At 37.9% G+C, this 14,588-nt stretch overlaps 2 protein-coding genes and 3 non-coding genes across 6 annotated transcripts; 3 read left to right on the top strand and 2 right to left on the bottom strand.

Moving 5' to 3' along the window:
* Nucleotides 1–4,711: 4,711 nt before the first annotated feature.
* LOC137740890 (AUGMIN subunit 2) lies at nt 4,712–7,536 on the bottom strand. Its single transcript, XM_068480694.2, has 6 exons — nt 7,238–7,536; nt 6,826–6,951; nt 6,634–6,738; nt 6,183–6,251; nt 5,737–5,850; nt 4,712–5,369 (listed from the first exon to the last, which is right to left on the bottom strand). The coding sequence occupies exons 1-6, from the start codon at nt 7,358–7,360 to the stop codon at nt 5,019–5,021; spliced, it is 888 nt and encodes a 295-aa protein (XP_068336795.2). The 5' UTR covers nt 7,361–7,536; the 3' UTR covers nt 4,712–5,018.
* A 746-nt stretch (nt 7,537–8,282) lies between these two features.
* On the top strand, nt 8,283–8,349 carry LOC137741246 (small nucleolar RNA U49). The gene has a single exon (XR_011069273.2). It is a non-coding gene; the product is annotated as a small nucleolar RNA U49 (small nucleolar RNA).
* A 189-nt stretch (nt 8,350–8,538) lies between these two features.
* Nucleotides 8,539–8,693, top strand: LOC137741245 (small nucleolar RNA snoR2/U65). The gene has a single exon (XR_011069272.2). It is a non-coding gene; the product is annotated as a small nucleolar RNA snoR2/U65 (small nucleolar RNA).
* A 57-nt stretch (nt 8,694–8,750) lies between these two features.
* LOC137741236 (small nucleolar RNA snoR77Y) lies at nt 8,751–8,831 on the top strand. The gene has a single exon (XR_011069264.2). It is a non-coding gene; the product is annotated as a small nucleolar RNA snoR77Y (small nucleolar RNA).
* Nucleotides 8,832–9,331: 500 nt separating this feature from the next.
* Nucleotides 9,332–14,056, bottom strand: LOC137740255 (Xanthine/uracil permease family protein). Of its 2 annotated transcripts, XM_088700411.1 has the most exons (15): nt 13,766–13,900; nt 13,520–13,612; nt 12,948–13,045; nt 12,674–12,850; nt 12,133–12,233; nt 11,971–12,046; nt 11,435–11,494; nt 11,162–11,349; nt 10,985–11,081; nt 10,742–10,828; nt 10,559–10,617; nt 10,374–10,465; nt 10,212–10,289; nt 9,972–10,132; nt 9,332–9,839 (listed from the first exon to the last, which is right to left on the bottom strand). In XM_088700411.1, exons 2-15 carry the CDS (start codon nt 13,542–13,544, stop codon nt 9,627–9,629), a joined length of 1,512 nt encoding a protein of 503 aa, XP_088556537.1. In that variant the 5' UTR covers nt 13,545–13,612; nt 13,766–13,900; the 3' UTR covers nt 9,332–9,626. The 2 variants fall into 2 exon arrangements, with proteins under 2 accessions (XP_088556537.1, XP_068336203.2); XM_068480102.2 differs by lacking the exon at nt 13,520–13,612 and having other exon boundaries at nt 13,766–14,056.
* Between the last annotated feature and the right edge of the window lie 532 nt (nt 14,057–14,588).

The raw sequence follows: 14,588 nt of genomic DNA, 5'->3' as shown, positions 1-14,588 counted from the left end.
CTGTATAATTGTATAGAGCTACTGAGAATTGGGTGGTGACTTCTGAATGTCTTATTTTTACAAGGTCAAAGAATAACAAGATCTTCACATGATCATTTGGTTTATCGACACTCAACACTTAGCCTCTACTTCTCGAGCTCAACATCGAAAAATGTTATTTAATTAAGGTAAAATAAGAATCGAGTTTTGACTTCAATCATCTTCGATACGAATACTTAAATTGTCAAAAACTGAAAGGATTCAAATTTTAAAATGTAAAATATAAGAATATAAAGTTTTTACATTAGAGGAGAAAACCAAAAAACTCAAATCCACCCGCCCTTTTTAGAATCAAACATAACAAGATAATGTGTCATCCCAAATTTGTATCCTCTCTCCCATAAATTAGAGAATTCAAAAAAGAATCTCAACCGTTGCTTAGTTATTCAAATAAAGCAACCGTTCAGATTTAAAACCGTGTAACTTTGGTTAGACCATGGAGCGTTTTGAACCTTTGACTTTCCGCATGGACATGCGGCCTTTCTTGGCTAGCCTGTGGGCCGCTGCACCGTAGACTATCCTTTCATAGTGCATGACCCCACCACGATCAGGAATTACAATGATTAACAGCGGGACCCGCGAACTCCTTGGCCGCATCTGAACCGAACACCTCTGATTTCGTGGCAAGGCCAGAGATGCAGTGTGACGTTCATGTGCCGGGGATGTGGATAATTTCATATGATGGGGGAAGCAAGTGGCTCCAAATGGAATTGGATCATCTTGGAATAAAATTATCGGGATCTTCCTGATCCAATAATATGGATCGTTAGATTTTGATTCAGCAATTACAAATAAAAATATTTTTCTAAAAATTATAATAATTATAACCGTTTAATCAAAGTTTAACAATTTATGTTAATAGATATCCCAAAGCTTTGTCTCGGACTAGAAGAGGATCCAATTCCGCTCCAAATCCTCAATTTCTGAAAGGAAGGAAAATAAAAAAACAGAGAAAGCTGTCAAGGGCCATGCATGAGGCATGTTATTGGAAGTTGGATGATGATTCATCTTTTCTGTAACTTGCTGGCAGCTGATCTGTCACGCGGGGCCCGTTTATCTACATTTGGTACGCACTAGAATGATGAGCTGTCATATATCTATATAAGATACGTGTTGGTTTTCTGATCACACAAATAATGCGATGAAAGAGAAAACAGGGATACATGGCAAGAAATAAATAAGTTAATACGGTATTTTTTGAAATGTCTCACGTTACAAAAGTATATAATATTTTGTTTGTCTTTCCATTCATCTAATGACCAACGTGTTCCGGTCACATGAAAAAATCTCTCCATTACAAAGAGTCTAGGTTGTTTTGATAATTCGATTGATTTTGTAATATTTGACAAACTTGGTTAATAATTGTATATTTGTATAGAGGAATGTTGAAGTTGGGGTGGTTCGTTTCTGAGCTGCGAAGGCAACAATGTTATTTTTCATGGATGACGTTGATATAATAATATTCATAGTTTTCAATTGTTCTATCAATTTTATTTCAACTAAAAATAAGCTTGACTCTTTGAGCATAATAAATGCAGCTTCAATCGTTTAGCATTAATGGGTTAATGGTTAAGTGATAAGGAGAAGAGATTGGTGGAGATCGAACATTAATGGTAAAATGGTAAGAAGAAGGGATCGATGAAGATCGAACATGCACTAAATATATAAACATTATTATTTTATGTTACTTGATAAAGCTCATGAGTTGTAGTTAGAGCTTGCATTTTTTAACATGAAGTGTTATATAACTTGAAATCCGTACAAAAATGGGTGCACTACATTTTACGTTTTTTAGAGCATTTTCAAAGGAAATGTCAAAATGTTCAAATTAGCATTAATAGTAAAAAAAGACAGTTGTAATATCTTTCAACCGATAAGTCAAAGCTAATGTGGCATGACATGGAATAGAGCTCTTCTCTTCTGTCAAATTTGACAACAACGTCAAATATTTTTTTATTAATTTTTTTTATCAAATCTGGTTATCGGCGAGGTTGAGGACTCTGAGCATCTTGAGGTTGCCAATATCGATCGGAATCTCGCCCGAAATCTTGTTTCCGACGATATCGAGAACTTGGAGGTTGGAGAGGGTGGTGAGGCATTGGGGGATCTCGCCGGTGACTCCCTTCTAGTCGGTGAGAACGAGGGTGGTGAGGCGGTCGAGGCTGCAAATTTGGGACGAGATCGATCCTGACATGAACTCGGACTGACTGGATTTCGTGAGTATGGGGTCCTCCGATTCGCCTCGGAGATTAATGTTGACGACTCTGCCGGTTGTGGGATCGCAGCTGACCCCATACCAGTGTACACAGCAATCGGTTTCGACCCAGAAGTTGAAGATTCCCAATGAGGAATCGGTGAGTCTGGTTCTGATGGATTGAAGTGCTCCTAGGTCTTACGGGGTACAAGAATAGTTCACAGTTGAGACAATGGCAGAGACTGTCACTGAGATTAGGAGCAACCTCATCATCTTCATGGTAGAGAGAGAGAGAGGTTCTATCTAGATGTTCGCTTGATAATAGTGGATGGATGTCAGTGACTGTAAGTGTCATTGCGTGAGAGAGAAAGGGATTTGGATCCTTTCCTGAGCTAACGGAGGGGATCCTCCTGATCAATTATCATAGATCGTTGAATTTTTATCTTAACGGCTACAATTATCATAACTTTAAAGGGATTCCTTGTTTATAACCGTTAAATAAAAATTCAACGACGCACGATAATTGATCATGATGATCCTCTCCATTAGCTTCGGAGAGGATCCAAATCCGAGAGAAAGAGGGGGAGAGAGAGAGAGAGAGAGAGAAGGGGCATAAAATAATAATTTAATAAAACAAAAAGAAAAGAAAATAGTGTAATAAAATAATATTTAATTTGACATACCGGTAGAGAGCAAAATTTTAAAAGATATCAAAATGCCACCTAGGCTGTCAAATTCAAATTTTATATTTAAAATTTGACATCTCCTTTGGAGATGCTCTTAAGTTTGGGATAATTTTCAATCGGTCACATAAGTTTTGATTTTCTGTTGTTGCACGTTAAGGTATTGGAATTGTTTCAATGTGTTATTTTGGTGTAGTTGATTGTATGATAATTGGCGTAGTGTGTTTGAGACTCTTATATGGGTTAACGTGTATGCTACTTTTGCACGGTATTAATTTACGTATCGTTTTACTTGTTGATCAACTCATGATTCGACATGAATACAACACAATATGGATAAACCCGAACACAAACCATTACCATCTCCAGACCAAGTTATAGCTCCTCGTTTTTGGAAGAAGATCCTCTCCGATCCACTTTGTAGGGATTCTAGGAATTCATGTATCCTAATCGTTTATCGTACATCGTGCATTTTATTTTTATTTGATACTATTTGTGTTTAATTGTAAATTAAAAAGTCAAATAATTTATAACAGCACGATAAACGATGAATGACTATGATGTTTTCACAAAATGAATTCGGATGGGATCCACCTCGTTTTGGGCCACAAGGGAGTACATCTTTTTAGGGTGGGAGATGTGAAAGGTGCATGCATAATTTAGAACATTTAACGCGGCGAAGTTATATGCATTTGTTGCTACAGCCTACAACACATTGAGATGGGCGCATAATATTTGCATTTGATCTTTCATTTTCACGCACGAACTGCACAGGATGCAACCAATGCCATATGAAAATATTTTAAATAAATAAGGGCCTGTTTGGTATCCTATTTGAAATTTTTTATCATTTCTCAAAACATTTCTTGAAAATAATTTTCTCTAAGACTTAAAAACTTGATTGGTTTGCGATTTAAAATTTTTAAATTTTACGACTTAAACTAGACAAAGAGATCTAAAAAGAGGGGGTCACAAGAGAATGAGAAAGAGGAGAGAAGAGGAAAGAAAATAAGAGATGATTGAAGGAAAGAGAAAGAAGAGAGAGGATCAGACGAGATAGATAGGAAGAGGAGTGGGAGAAAGAACCGAGAGAATGAAGAGAGCGGATTGAAGGAGAGAGAAAGAAGAAAAGAGAGAGAGAGATTTGGAGTGAGAGGGGAGGAGGGAGAGAAAAATAAAGGACTAAGTTTAAGTTTAAAAATTCTAAAAACTCACTTTTTATATTTTTAAAGAATAAACTATATTATTGAGTTAGTCTTGAGTTCAGTTTTTGAAAATCGTCCTATCAAACACGTTTTTAAGGCCTAAAACTTGAAAATTGTTTATGAGTTTAAAAAGTTAGATTCAAGTAAAGTACCAAACATGCCCTAAGATTTTTCTTATTTATTGAAGAAATATATTGCACATATAACAGTAGTAGTGTAGAACCACATCATTCGAGTGCTAATAATAGCTCTCGTTTAATTTTATTTTTTTAACTCCTGTTTATGTAAAGTTTAATTTGATAAGACATACCAGTAACGTGATTAGTTATTACGAAAAAAATGTTGTAGACGTCAACATTACGTACATTCTTAAAGTATTTTTAGTTTCTCGCACAAGTCTGTTTAATTTTATCTGTTATGTTTGATTTGGAGTTTGTGAGAAGCTAAAAGTATTACGTGAAAATCACTTCCCAACTTCAATGTCAATACCTAAAATGTGAAAGGGACTTTGAGAGAACCTTCCTGGAGTTCCTGGCTGATCCGTTGAGAATTGACAGTATAATTGTATAGAGCTACTGAGAACTTGGTGGTGACTTCTGAATATCTCATTTTTACAAGGTCAAAGAATAACAAGATCCTCACATGATCATTTGGTTTATCGACACTCAACACTCAACCTCCACTTCTCGAGCTCAAACCTCATTAACAACAATTGTTAAAACCCAACGAAATCTGCTCGTGATACAAAAATGCCTATCAAATCCTACGAAAGGAACATAAGTTTGGCGGGATTAACTCAAAACATTTCCACACAATTTTTTTTTTGCAGAGGCCTATTACAATGACTATTTCACACAAACACATACACTGAGTCACAGGCAACGAATGTCAGTCTGACTAAACACCGTTGTTTTTAACTGATGGAGGCCATGACAATCTCCTGTGGCTTGCTCCATCCACCCCACTGTTTTCATCCTCTGATTCTTGATGCTCGACTTCAGGCTTTCTTGAGCTTCTCATAGCTAAGTCATCAAAGCTTGGCTCACTTCTCCAAGGAGGTGGAGTTACGCATTCGGAATCACCTGGTATTCTTCGAGAAGAATCCTTGCCTGGTGTTATAGGTGATGACGCATCAGTATGACCAACTCTGAGATGCTGAAGTGTTGAAAATGATTCCCTCATGGCAGACATTGCTTCAAAGAACCGGGTGCATGATGCTAAGGCCACAGGAATTGGACGAAGCATTTCCTGCGTCAGTTATACAAAATGAAGATAACATCATGCACAAGTACTTTCCCAACGTAAAAGTTCTATATATCTGCATTCTGGGTTCGCACATCCTGATCGCAGTACATGGTAGATCAGATATAAATCCTTAAAAGATCTTTGATGTTTGACTCCGCGTCTTTAATTAGCAAATAATTCCTTTAGTGATATTATCAGCAAATTGTAACAGTATCATACTCTGTAGTTGCCCACAACCAAATGTCTTATAACTTATAAACAAAGCAACATCAGGAATATTCTCAAAATTGAAGCAAATAACGTGGAACAAGAACTACTATGCTACATGCATTCTCAGTAATTTAGAAACGAAAAGCTTCTGCAATCATACCCCCCAAACAGAAGGAGGCTCCTTAAATGTCTGACTCCACTGGAAATCTGCAACTGATGCTGTCAAGGCCCCATAATCACCAGCAGCCTTCATCAATAATTCAGAGAACTGTTTCTGCAGAGGCCCGAGCGAAAGATTCCACAAACATAAAGAAAACAGTCTTTTCACAAGAAATACAAATAGTCCTGTAGCAGTCCATCCCAGATTTATATTTCCACAACAGCTAACAACAAATGGTTCATACTTTTCTATTGCAAAATTTACAATTTGACATATGATTAAGTTTGTCCCAAGTTCCTAACAGTTGTTTTGATGAATCTAAACTCCTTCCAAATAAGACGGATTTAGTAACAAACACTTAGACTGGTAAAAAAAAATGGCCGATATAATCGTAGCCTAGAATGTAAAATACAAGACAACCTACATGAATTCAAACCATAACCAACCTGATACTCTGCTTCTACTGGAATGCAATCGAGTGAATATGGTTGTTGAAGACGGGCTATGATGCGATCCTGCCAGTGATTTGAAACAAAATAAATACAGAGGTATTATTGAGAAACAATTTAAAGGGGGGTGTTATTAAGAGTTAAACATGCATACGAGCTACGTCAACTATTCATTATGCCCTACATTACAAAAATCTAGGCGGCATAAAAAGGAACTCAACGAATGATAAGACTAAATTTTTTCTTCTATGCCACCAGAATTCAATTTTCAAAGAATATGATAACCAAAGCATCAGTTTATAACACTACTAGCCTGGACATATATACAAAAGCGTATTCTTGATAGGAAAGGCAACAATTGCTTAAAAAGAGATGCTATGGTTCATTTGATATTACAGATGTACTACAATAACAAAACAACACACAACAATGTACCACAACGAGTTACCTTATTTTGAATCACATCTTTCAAAATGGTAGTGATCCTTGCTAAAGTTTCGCACTTCTTCTCCATTTCACTCGCATGTGTCAAATGTGCTACGTTTTTATCATCCTACAGACAATATAATCTCAAGCCAGTTCAACAGATAAGATAACCTCGCAAACTCGAAACACGAAAGAAGAGACTCCAGCAGCTCACCTTTCTCCCTTGGAGTTCAACTTGCAGATCGGTTATTTTTCTCTGTACAGAGGTAAGGTCCCTTAGAACCTTTATCAAGTCATCACCCTTTTCACCAGTACTACTGGACAAGTTCTGAAGCTCTTCCTACATCAAAAAAGTATAATTCAAACTTTTCTGAAATTCAAATCAGGAAGCTGCCACATCACAAACTTAACCAAGTAATCAGCTTTCTTCTTCCACTAACATATAACTATTTAATTCCAACTGGGTTTTCAAAATTAAGCTCAGAAATCTGGAAAATGTAGGAAAAGCTGAAACATGGGGAGTAAAAGCACAATGGGTTGGAGCTAATTCGAAGTCCAAACTAGCCAAACAGTGAAATTGGGCATGGAGGACATAGATATGTGCAGAAAGGAGAGCGAGGGTTTGCCTGAGTAGGAGGAGCGGCAACGGAGAAGCCGAGATCCGAAGCGATGGAGAGGGCGTCGGACATGCCACCGATGCGCCGCAGCGGTTTCTTCCCAACCCAAGTGCTGTCAGTCCCCATCGACATTGCCGCGCCACCCAAACAACGCCGTTCCGGCAACCACCACAATTTGCTTCGTTTGGTCGGTCGTCTCTCTCCACTGTGTTCTTGCGTTCAGAGACAGCAATGCGCTGGAAAATTTCAAACCTGTTTGCAACGAACGCCCTCTGGCCGGCCGGGTGGACCTGCAGGATCCGTTCTTCAGCCCAATTTTTAAAGCCCAATAGTTTTATAGAACGTCTAAACTAATAAACTATAGAAAGGAGGATTCAAAATTATATTGTTTATAAGAAAAACTAATGAAAAATGTTTGAAAGCTTTGAGTTTTAACGATAAAGATAAAATAAAATGTAAAGTGAATAGTATCAGGATTGACTTTTTAGTGTAAAAATATGGTTTTTCGTTAAAATGAACAGTACCAAGAGTTTTTCGTTAAAATTTCCTTATTTATAACATGATGTGATTTACTGTTCAAAGTTAAAGTGTTAAATATAAATCTAGAAGTGACAGTCGATCCGACAAAAATAGAGGATAAGTGTTCGATGAATTCTAGGCAATCGATCGGAGGTGGCAGCCAAGCGATTAGAAACGGGCAGAGAAATCTTGCAATTTTTGTTTTGTTATTTTTTTTTATATGGGTAAAGTTTTACAATGACGATTATATTAAATATATGTAAGTATTATAAGTAAATTAAAATAATCTACTTTTAATGAAAGACAAAAAAATGAAAAATTGGGCCAAATTAGAGCCCAACCCGCCAAAACAAAGGCCATGCGGCAATTAGGGTTCTACAAACATCTTCACCTTCCCTATATAAACCCCTCTCGTCCTCCGAATTTGCATGTCGCTTTGGTCATTGTCTGTATTCCCGCAGTCTCTCCTCTCTTCCCAATTCGTGTCTCTGTCTATTTCTAGGGTTTTAGGATCTTTTACCATCTTTCCGATTGGTTTCAATGAGGAAGAATGCTCAAAGTGATAGGAAGTGCCGTATGACACTTTATACAGCGGCGCCCAGACGCTAACGGAGGCCGCCTCGTTCCCATCCCCCGATGATTAGTTCATTAGCCGGGGAAACTGGCCTGCGGCTCCGGTTTGCAGCCGCCGTGCGTGATTTGGAACGGGATCTGAGGGTCTTGAATTTTTCCGATCACTGCAGTTATTATTTTTTTTATTTTTTATTATTTATTTATCAGATTTTTGTAAAGGTTCGATGCCGTGACTACGGTAGCTAAATAGCCATGACCAATATTGTGCTATGATTGAACGGAGAGCGAGGATCTTCTGTTTCGCATTCTGCTAGGAACCTGTGGATCCTAATTTTTTACTGGTCCACGGAGCCGATTTACTGCGATTACACTTTTAAGTTTCTTGAATTTTTATTTAATTTTGATAAAACAAATTCTTTTGTTAAAGGACGAGCCTATGAGGATTTTGTTTTAGTTGGAATTACCGACTGATTTTTATTGATGTCAAATAACTGGCTTTCTGAGGCTTCAAATTTTTTTTTAATTAAATGGGTTTTTTTATTTAAATTTAAAATATTGGATTTCGTATGTATATATTTAAGTGAATTTAGAAAAAAAAACCAAAGCATTTCAAGCAAGAAATAAGCACATAATTAGTGCTTATTTTAAACTACACTTCAAGTTCATTTAGAACCCTAAAACACTTTTAACAAAATCGCTTTTAGTTTTTTTGAAAACACATCTAAACGAGCCTTTAGCGTAGTGTTTTACTAAAACCCCAAGTGCTTATTGAATAAGGATTTGGAAGTCCTTAGACCCTAAGCCCTTGTTGAAAGATCACTTGGTATGAGCTTTTTCAGAGAGTGAAAAAACTTTCATGTTATGTGCACAGTTGTCAGAAGCGCTTTTTATCGTCGAAACCCACTACCCAAGCGTACTTATATAACTTATTTAAACAAAAAAATTTATGTACCGAGAACACAAGGCGCGTGATGATACTTGGTTTCGATGTAATTTAACGTTTTTCAAAGCTGTTGGTTAAGAGGAGAATATATTCCTTTATTATTTGAGTCTACAAAAAGCAGCTTATGGACCAAACAATTGCCCTACAATCTCTCCTACCTTTAACCGAACCCTATGACACAAAGGTCCCCAAAAATTGACAAGCTGAACAAAAAATAAAATTCCCATTTGCTAAAATTAATTATCCTCGGATCATATATTACTACTCTAATCAACCTGATTAATCATTGTTAATTTGCAATTAGATAAGCTTGGCTGGAGCTCTTGATCTCACTCAACTTCCCTTGATCGTGCCGGCCGGCTGCTATGTAGGCGGGAAGAATCTGTTGAGGTTAAACGGCAATGTGTAGAACTCTTCATTTCTGTTGTCTCCTCTGAATGTTCTGAACTTAACCCACCACGGCATCCCTCTGTCCTTCTTCGATTTTTCCACCTCTAAAGTGTTGTCAAGAAACACCGCCACGATTAGCCCCACGGTTGGAGGAGATGAGAATATGGTGTTCAGGAATGCATTGAACTGCAAACACACACAAAATGGCATCAAATTTTGCATTTAACGGGATCGATATGTATTACTTCATTGACAAGATATGCCATTATGTCTTTAGAACTTAACCAGAATGCTAGAGTTTGTTAGGATGTTACTCACCCATCCAGCATTGGTATGGACGAGACCATGGTGCGAGGGGTTCCAATATTCGTTGAAAAAGCGGGGGACAGATATCCCAAGGAAGAGAGAGAGCCCGGTGATGATGAGGTTTCTCATAGAATTCATGTTTGTGAATTGAAGAAATGATAACCCTACCGAAGCTGCAAACAGGCAAGTAATGTTTGTGAAGAAAGTGAAAGAAGGAAACGATTAGGAAGCTTGCTTAAGCTCATGACATACCCACAAGGCCGAAGACGACACAATATAAAGCTGCATATATCGGGAAGGGTATCGATGCAAATACAGCCCCAAATTTACCTACAAACGGATTAGAGAGGAAATCAAATCTGCATCTCCACCGTGCTCTAAACCTCTTTGAATGTCAGAGAGTTAAATACTGACCTAAGGTTGAGAAGAATATCATGAATCCAGCAGAAATTTGAACAACTCTACGGCTTCCAACTCGGGTTAGTCCAAGAAGTCCGACATTTTCCCTGGTAAACATAAACCTGATCTTAGTCAAGCTAATTTAAATGGCAGAGAAGGCAACACACTAAACTTTGCAGCAATATATTGTGGTGTCTTACACAGAAACAGTAGAACCAGTGCCTGTACCAAAAAGTCCATCAAGCAAAATACCGATGCCCTGAAAAATATATTAAAATTTCTGATTAAAGTTATCTCCAAGATGCTAGCATGATGCATGAACCATTTACCTAACTCAATCCATGATAGATAACAAAATCGCAGGTGTTTCAAAATTCGTTCACCTGCCAGCCAATTCCCCGGCTCAATACATAAGCAGGAGGAGGAGTGGCAATTGCCAATCTTGATGCTGCCTTGTATGCAGCAGTTGACTGCAACATATAAGCAATTGTCACGAAACCGACATACTCCCAAATCTTAAGCCACATAACCAAGATGGCACACTAAGTAGGCTGCTGTTGATAAGTGAAGCAATACAGCGTTGCTTATCATGAATGAAAACCACATTTCAAAAATTGAATAAATACCTCAACCATTGAAACAAGAACTGCAGACATCATTGCAAATGAGTGACCTGCTGAAAATGTAGGAGGACCCCACTGCAGAGGATACGGGAACTTGAACCTAAAACGGCGGAATAAAGATCTTAAAACCAAAAAGAGTTCAGAATACATGATGAAAAGGCAAATTCTTCTTTGACATACCATGGGGCAGTAGATATGAGATTTTCCCTGTCTGTGCGGCAGCTGATTTGGGTTCTAACAGGCTTGTCACGGTAAGCCCCACCGGCAGTTAAGATAAGGGAATAGATCCAAATGATAGCGACACAAAACAATACTGGAAACCGTTCAAAAATAGGGACATCTCTAAATGGTCTCACATGCTTCAGATACTGAGAATAAACAAAGACAAACTTCCATCAAGGAAAGAAATGATTAGTAGATGTGTCAATGCAATTTTAATAGAAAATCACTTACTTGAGACAACCCAATGACCAACAACAGCATCGGAATTCCAATTTCCACACAATTTCCCAACTGAAACAAACATAGAAATGATATACTTGCATAATTTTCCAAAAACATGAATATAAATACAGCAAATGGAATATGTGGTTTCCGTAGCATATAGTAAAAAAGCAAGCTAGATGAAGTATGCTTATTTAGAAACGTCACATGGTTCAGTTCTCACCAAGTTTTAAATTTTGTGGTTGATATAGGACTTATTACATGACAATTTCGATATATTAGAAAAGTTCATGAAAGGGGGAGAGATTCTGGAGGAAAATATGGGATATACAAAATTCATTGAGAGTGAAAATATCCTATGGCAAAAGGTTTACAATATGCTGAAGTGCTTAATGGGGTCTTCTTTTAGTAAAATTTCAGAATTGTGGGATATTCTAGAACAAATGGATGTAAGTTTCGTGATTCTCCAGAAAAGGAAATGCTGCACCAGCTCCTCCGGGGTCAACCTAATGGAATGATAAATTGCCTCTCATAGAAAAACTTACCGCAGGAAAACCCCGTTCAAACAATCCCAAGCCAACCAATCCAACTACAGGTGCCATGCCAAGTGGACTGAAAAACCTGCAAGATAACCCGTATGGTGCTGAATCAATCAATTACAAAACAGGAGCTTAATTTTTTTTTTACATTTTCTAGTATTGCCATACCTTGAGAAAAGACCCCAAACTTGGCTGTAACCCAGAATGATTTGTATGCTGGAGGCTACAATTAGAGCTCCTTGGATAGCACGCATTGTTTGTATAAATCTCTGCAAACCCATGACATGGGAAGATCTCTTTCAATACCCTATCAAATAAGAAAGATGCTATAGTACAATTGCTAAATAGGAAATCAAGGCATAAATATCTGATGGGATTGAGGTTTCCGTTGACATGAATTGTAATATCTAAAGTCACAAAACTTATGAATCGCATGCACTCATTCCCCCTCCTATTCAGCCTTAAAATGATCCACATTTGGGAGACATCACATTTTGCAGGGTAAGCTTGCAATGAAGCTACATTTCTGCATATTACTCTCAAACTCAGGTACTTGCTCTTCCAGATCCAGCTGCTAGTAAATCAGCATGTAATTTGTCCCCAATACGTGCGCTATAATGTCATGAAATTGTTGGTGCACATATTTATTTTCACAAGCATCCCAGACACAATGCATATGGAGAAGAGGGGTACTAGGAGAGTTACTTACTTCATGAGGTTCAGCAATCCGTTGCAATTTGTGGTCGCTCACGATATAAGCTATGGGAATGACATAAGAAAAGGACCCCCCAACTACCGCAGGCAACCTGGTTCCGAAAAGCGCTTGGAGAAGGGTGTTAATTCCAGCTACAAAGAGTAGCGTTTGTATGACTCGTGCTTTGTCACCCTGGTCATGATCAAGAAAACGGTATTTAAAGAAATAACAGAGTGACCAAACAAGATTGGCAGAATAAATTTGTTGGTTCGCACTAAGATTGGCTTACATCACTTCCTCCCATTGCAGGGACCAGCGCCGAAGGAATCATCACACTCGTACCAAGCATCATGATGTAGTTTTGAAATGCTAGAACTATGGTTTCAGCTGCAAGACAAAATCTTCAACAAATAAATACAAATGAAAGATCAAGCAAACAAATTGCATACTTTCCCACCACCCCTAATCCTTAAAAATGCACACATTGACCACTAGATGCCATGTCTAAAGCATGATTCACAACTCCAACTGCTCCACAAGCAGCGGAGAAGCTCTGCCCTGTTGGGCAAAATGGTAATTAGAACCCTCATTTGTATTTCCTAATGAGTTGCTGCATTTCACCAGTAATTACAAATTTAATATTCTCAGCCACCAGACAACGCATATAAGTTTTTATATTTGTTCCAACTTCTGGATAATAAAACCACATTCCCCACCAGTCTCTCGATGGTAAATGTTCAAATTCCCAGATTTTCTAATTACTCACAGAACTGAACAACTCAGACACTCAAAAAATACACCCAAAGAAAAAGGTAATGCGACATTGCTTGAATTCACACTATCAGAAGAAATATCAAATACCAGTAAATATAATCTCAGCAGCCATTGAAGCCACCAAAGCAAACACCTTGAAAGCAAAAACCCCTCACTTTTCTCTTACCCAATAACCTTTGGCTTCAAAAACCAAAACCCAGATCAACAAAAATGGAGATTGATGCTTAGATAGAGGCAGAGAAAGCTAACCCCAACCTACTTGAAAAATCCAAAGAACCCCATTTGTTATTTCACACACAAAGCTTAGATATTCTGAAAAAGAGGAGAGAGTACCCCAAGGAGGGTTGGAGTCTATGCAGTACTCAAGGTCTTGGAGCTGATCCATGGGAGGGTGGGTAATGTCAGCCATTGATGAAGCCTCCTGTGAGCTCAGCTGCTCAGATTACTTCCACACAAACCAAAAAAACCCAGAAATCCAAAGAGGAGAAGAAGAAGGAATAATAAAGTAAAGTTGCAGAGATATAAAGTGAGAGCACACTCAGAAAAAAAAAAAAAGAGAGAAGGAACAACATGCAAAGCCTCTCTGTGACGCTCTCTCTGCTGTCGTCGGCCAGCCTGCCCCTCTCTCACTCTGCCCTCTCTTTAAACAGCCTATATATGATATTACGCATTTGCCCTCTCCCCATTTGGGGCCGTTGCCCTCCTTCCACATTGAAATGACACTTTTGTCCATGCCATAGTTGTACGGCAAATCTTTTTGATGAGTGGTATTTTTTTTTTGGGGCCCAAGGAAAGGATACTCTATGACTTCTATGGGAACTCTATATGACTCTGAATGAGAACCTCATAACATCAGCATTCAATTATGACATGTTGATCATTGGGTTTGACGCAGAATTTATTACAGTGTATTTCTCGTCACGTGATTTTATCAACAACTTTAATTAAACTAAGTTATGCAAATTTACGGTTTCTTATTGTTTATGCGCGTTCCGAACAAATGTCATCATTAACAAATCGTTCTTTAGTGTACTGCTTTTAATTCATGTGCTAGCAACAGTTGTCCACTATAGCATTAGAGACACAGTTACACGTAATAATTGATGCATTGTAGCGTCCATTTGCTTCAACATCTAATAAACTCTCGTGCATGCGA

Source organism: Pyrus communis, chromosome 9 (assembly GCF_041283825.1).
Source record: "Pyrus communis isolate YQ-2024b chromosome 9, ASM4128382v1, whole genome shotgun sequence".
Lineage (NCBI taxonomy): Eukaryota > Viridiplantae > Streptophyta > Magnoliopsida > Rosales > Rosaceae > Pyrus > Pyrus communis.
The sequence above is the reverse complement of the archived record's forward strand: the minus strand, read 5'-3'. Positions and strand labels throughout refer to the sequence as shown.

Bases quoted from the DNA above. Each gene is read 5' to 3' on its own strand.
- LOC137740890 (XM_068480694.2), bottom strand. From the start codon at position 7,360: ATGTCGATGGGGACTGACAGCACTTGGGTTGGGAAGAAACCGCTGCGG. The intron at 5,851-6,182 runs GTTGGTTATGGT...GGGCCTCTGCAG, and splicing joins CAGTAGAAGCAGAGTATCAG to AAACAGTTCTCTGAATTATT. The intron at 5,370-5,736 runs GTATGATTGCAG...TAACTGACGCAG, and splicing joins AGCCTCCTTCTGTTTGGGGG to GAAATGCTTCGTCCAATTCC.
- LOC137740255 (XM_068480102.2), bottom strand. From the start codon at position 13,841: ATGGCTGACATTACCCACCCTCCCATGGATCAGCTCCAAGACCTTGAG. The intron at 13,046-13,765 runs GTACTCTCTCCT...TTTGTCTTGCAG, and splicing joins AGACTCCAACCCTCCTTGGG to CTGAAACCATAGTTCTAGCA. The intron at 10,466-10,558 runs GTAAGACACCAC...TATGTTTACCAG, and splicing joins ACTGGTTCTACTGTTTCTGT to GGAAAATGTCGGACTTCTTG.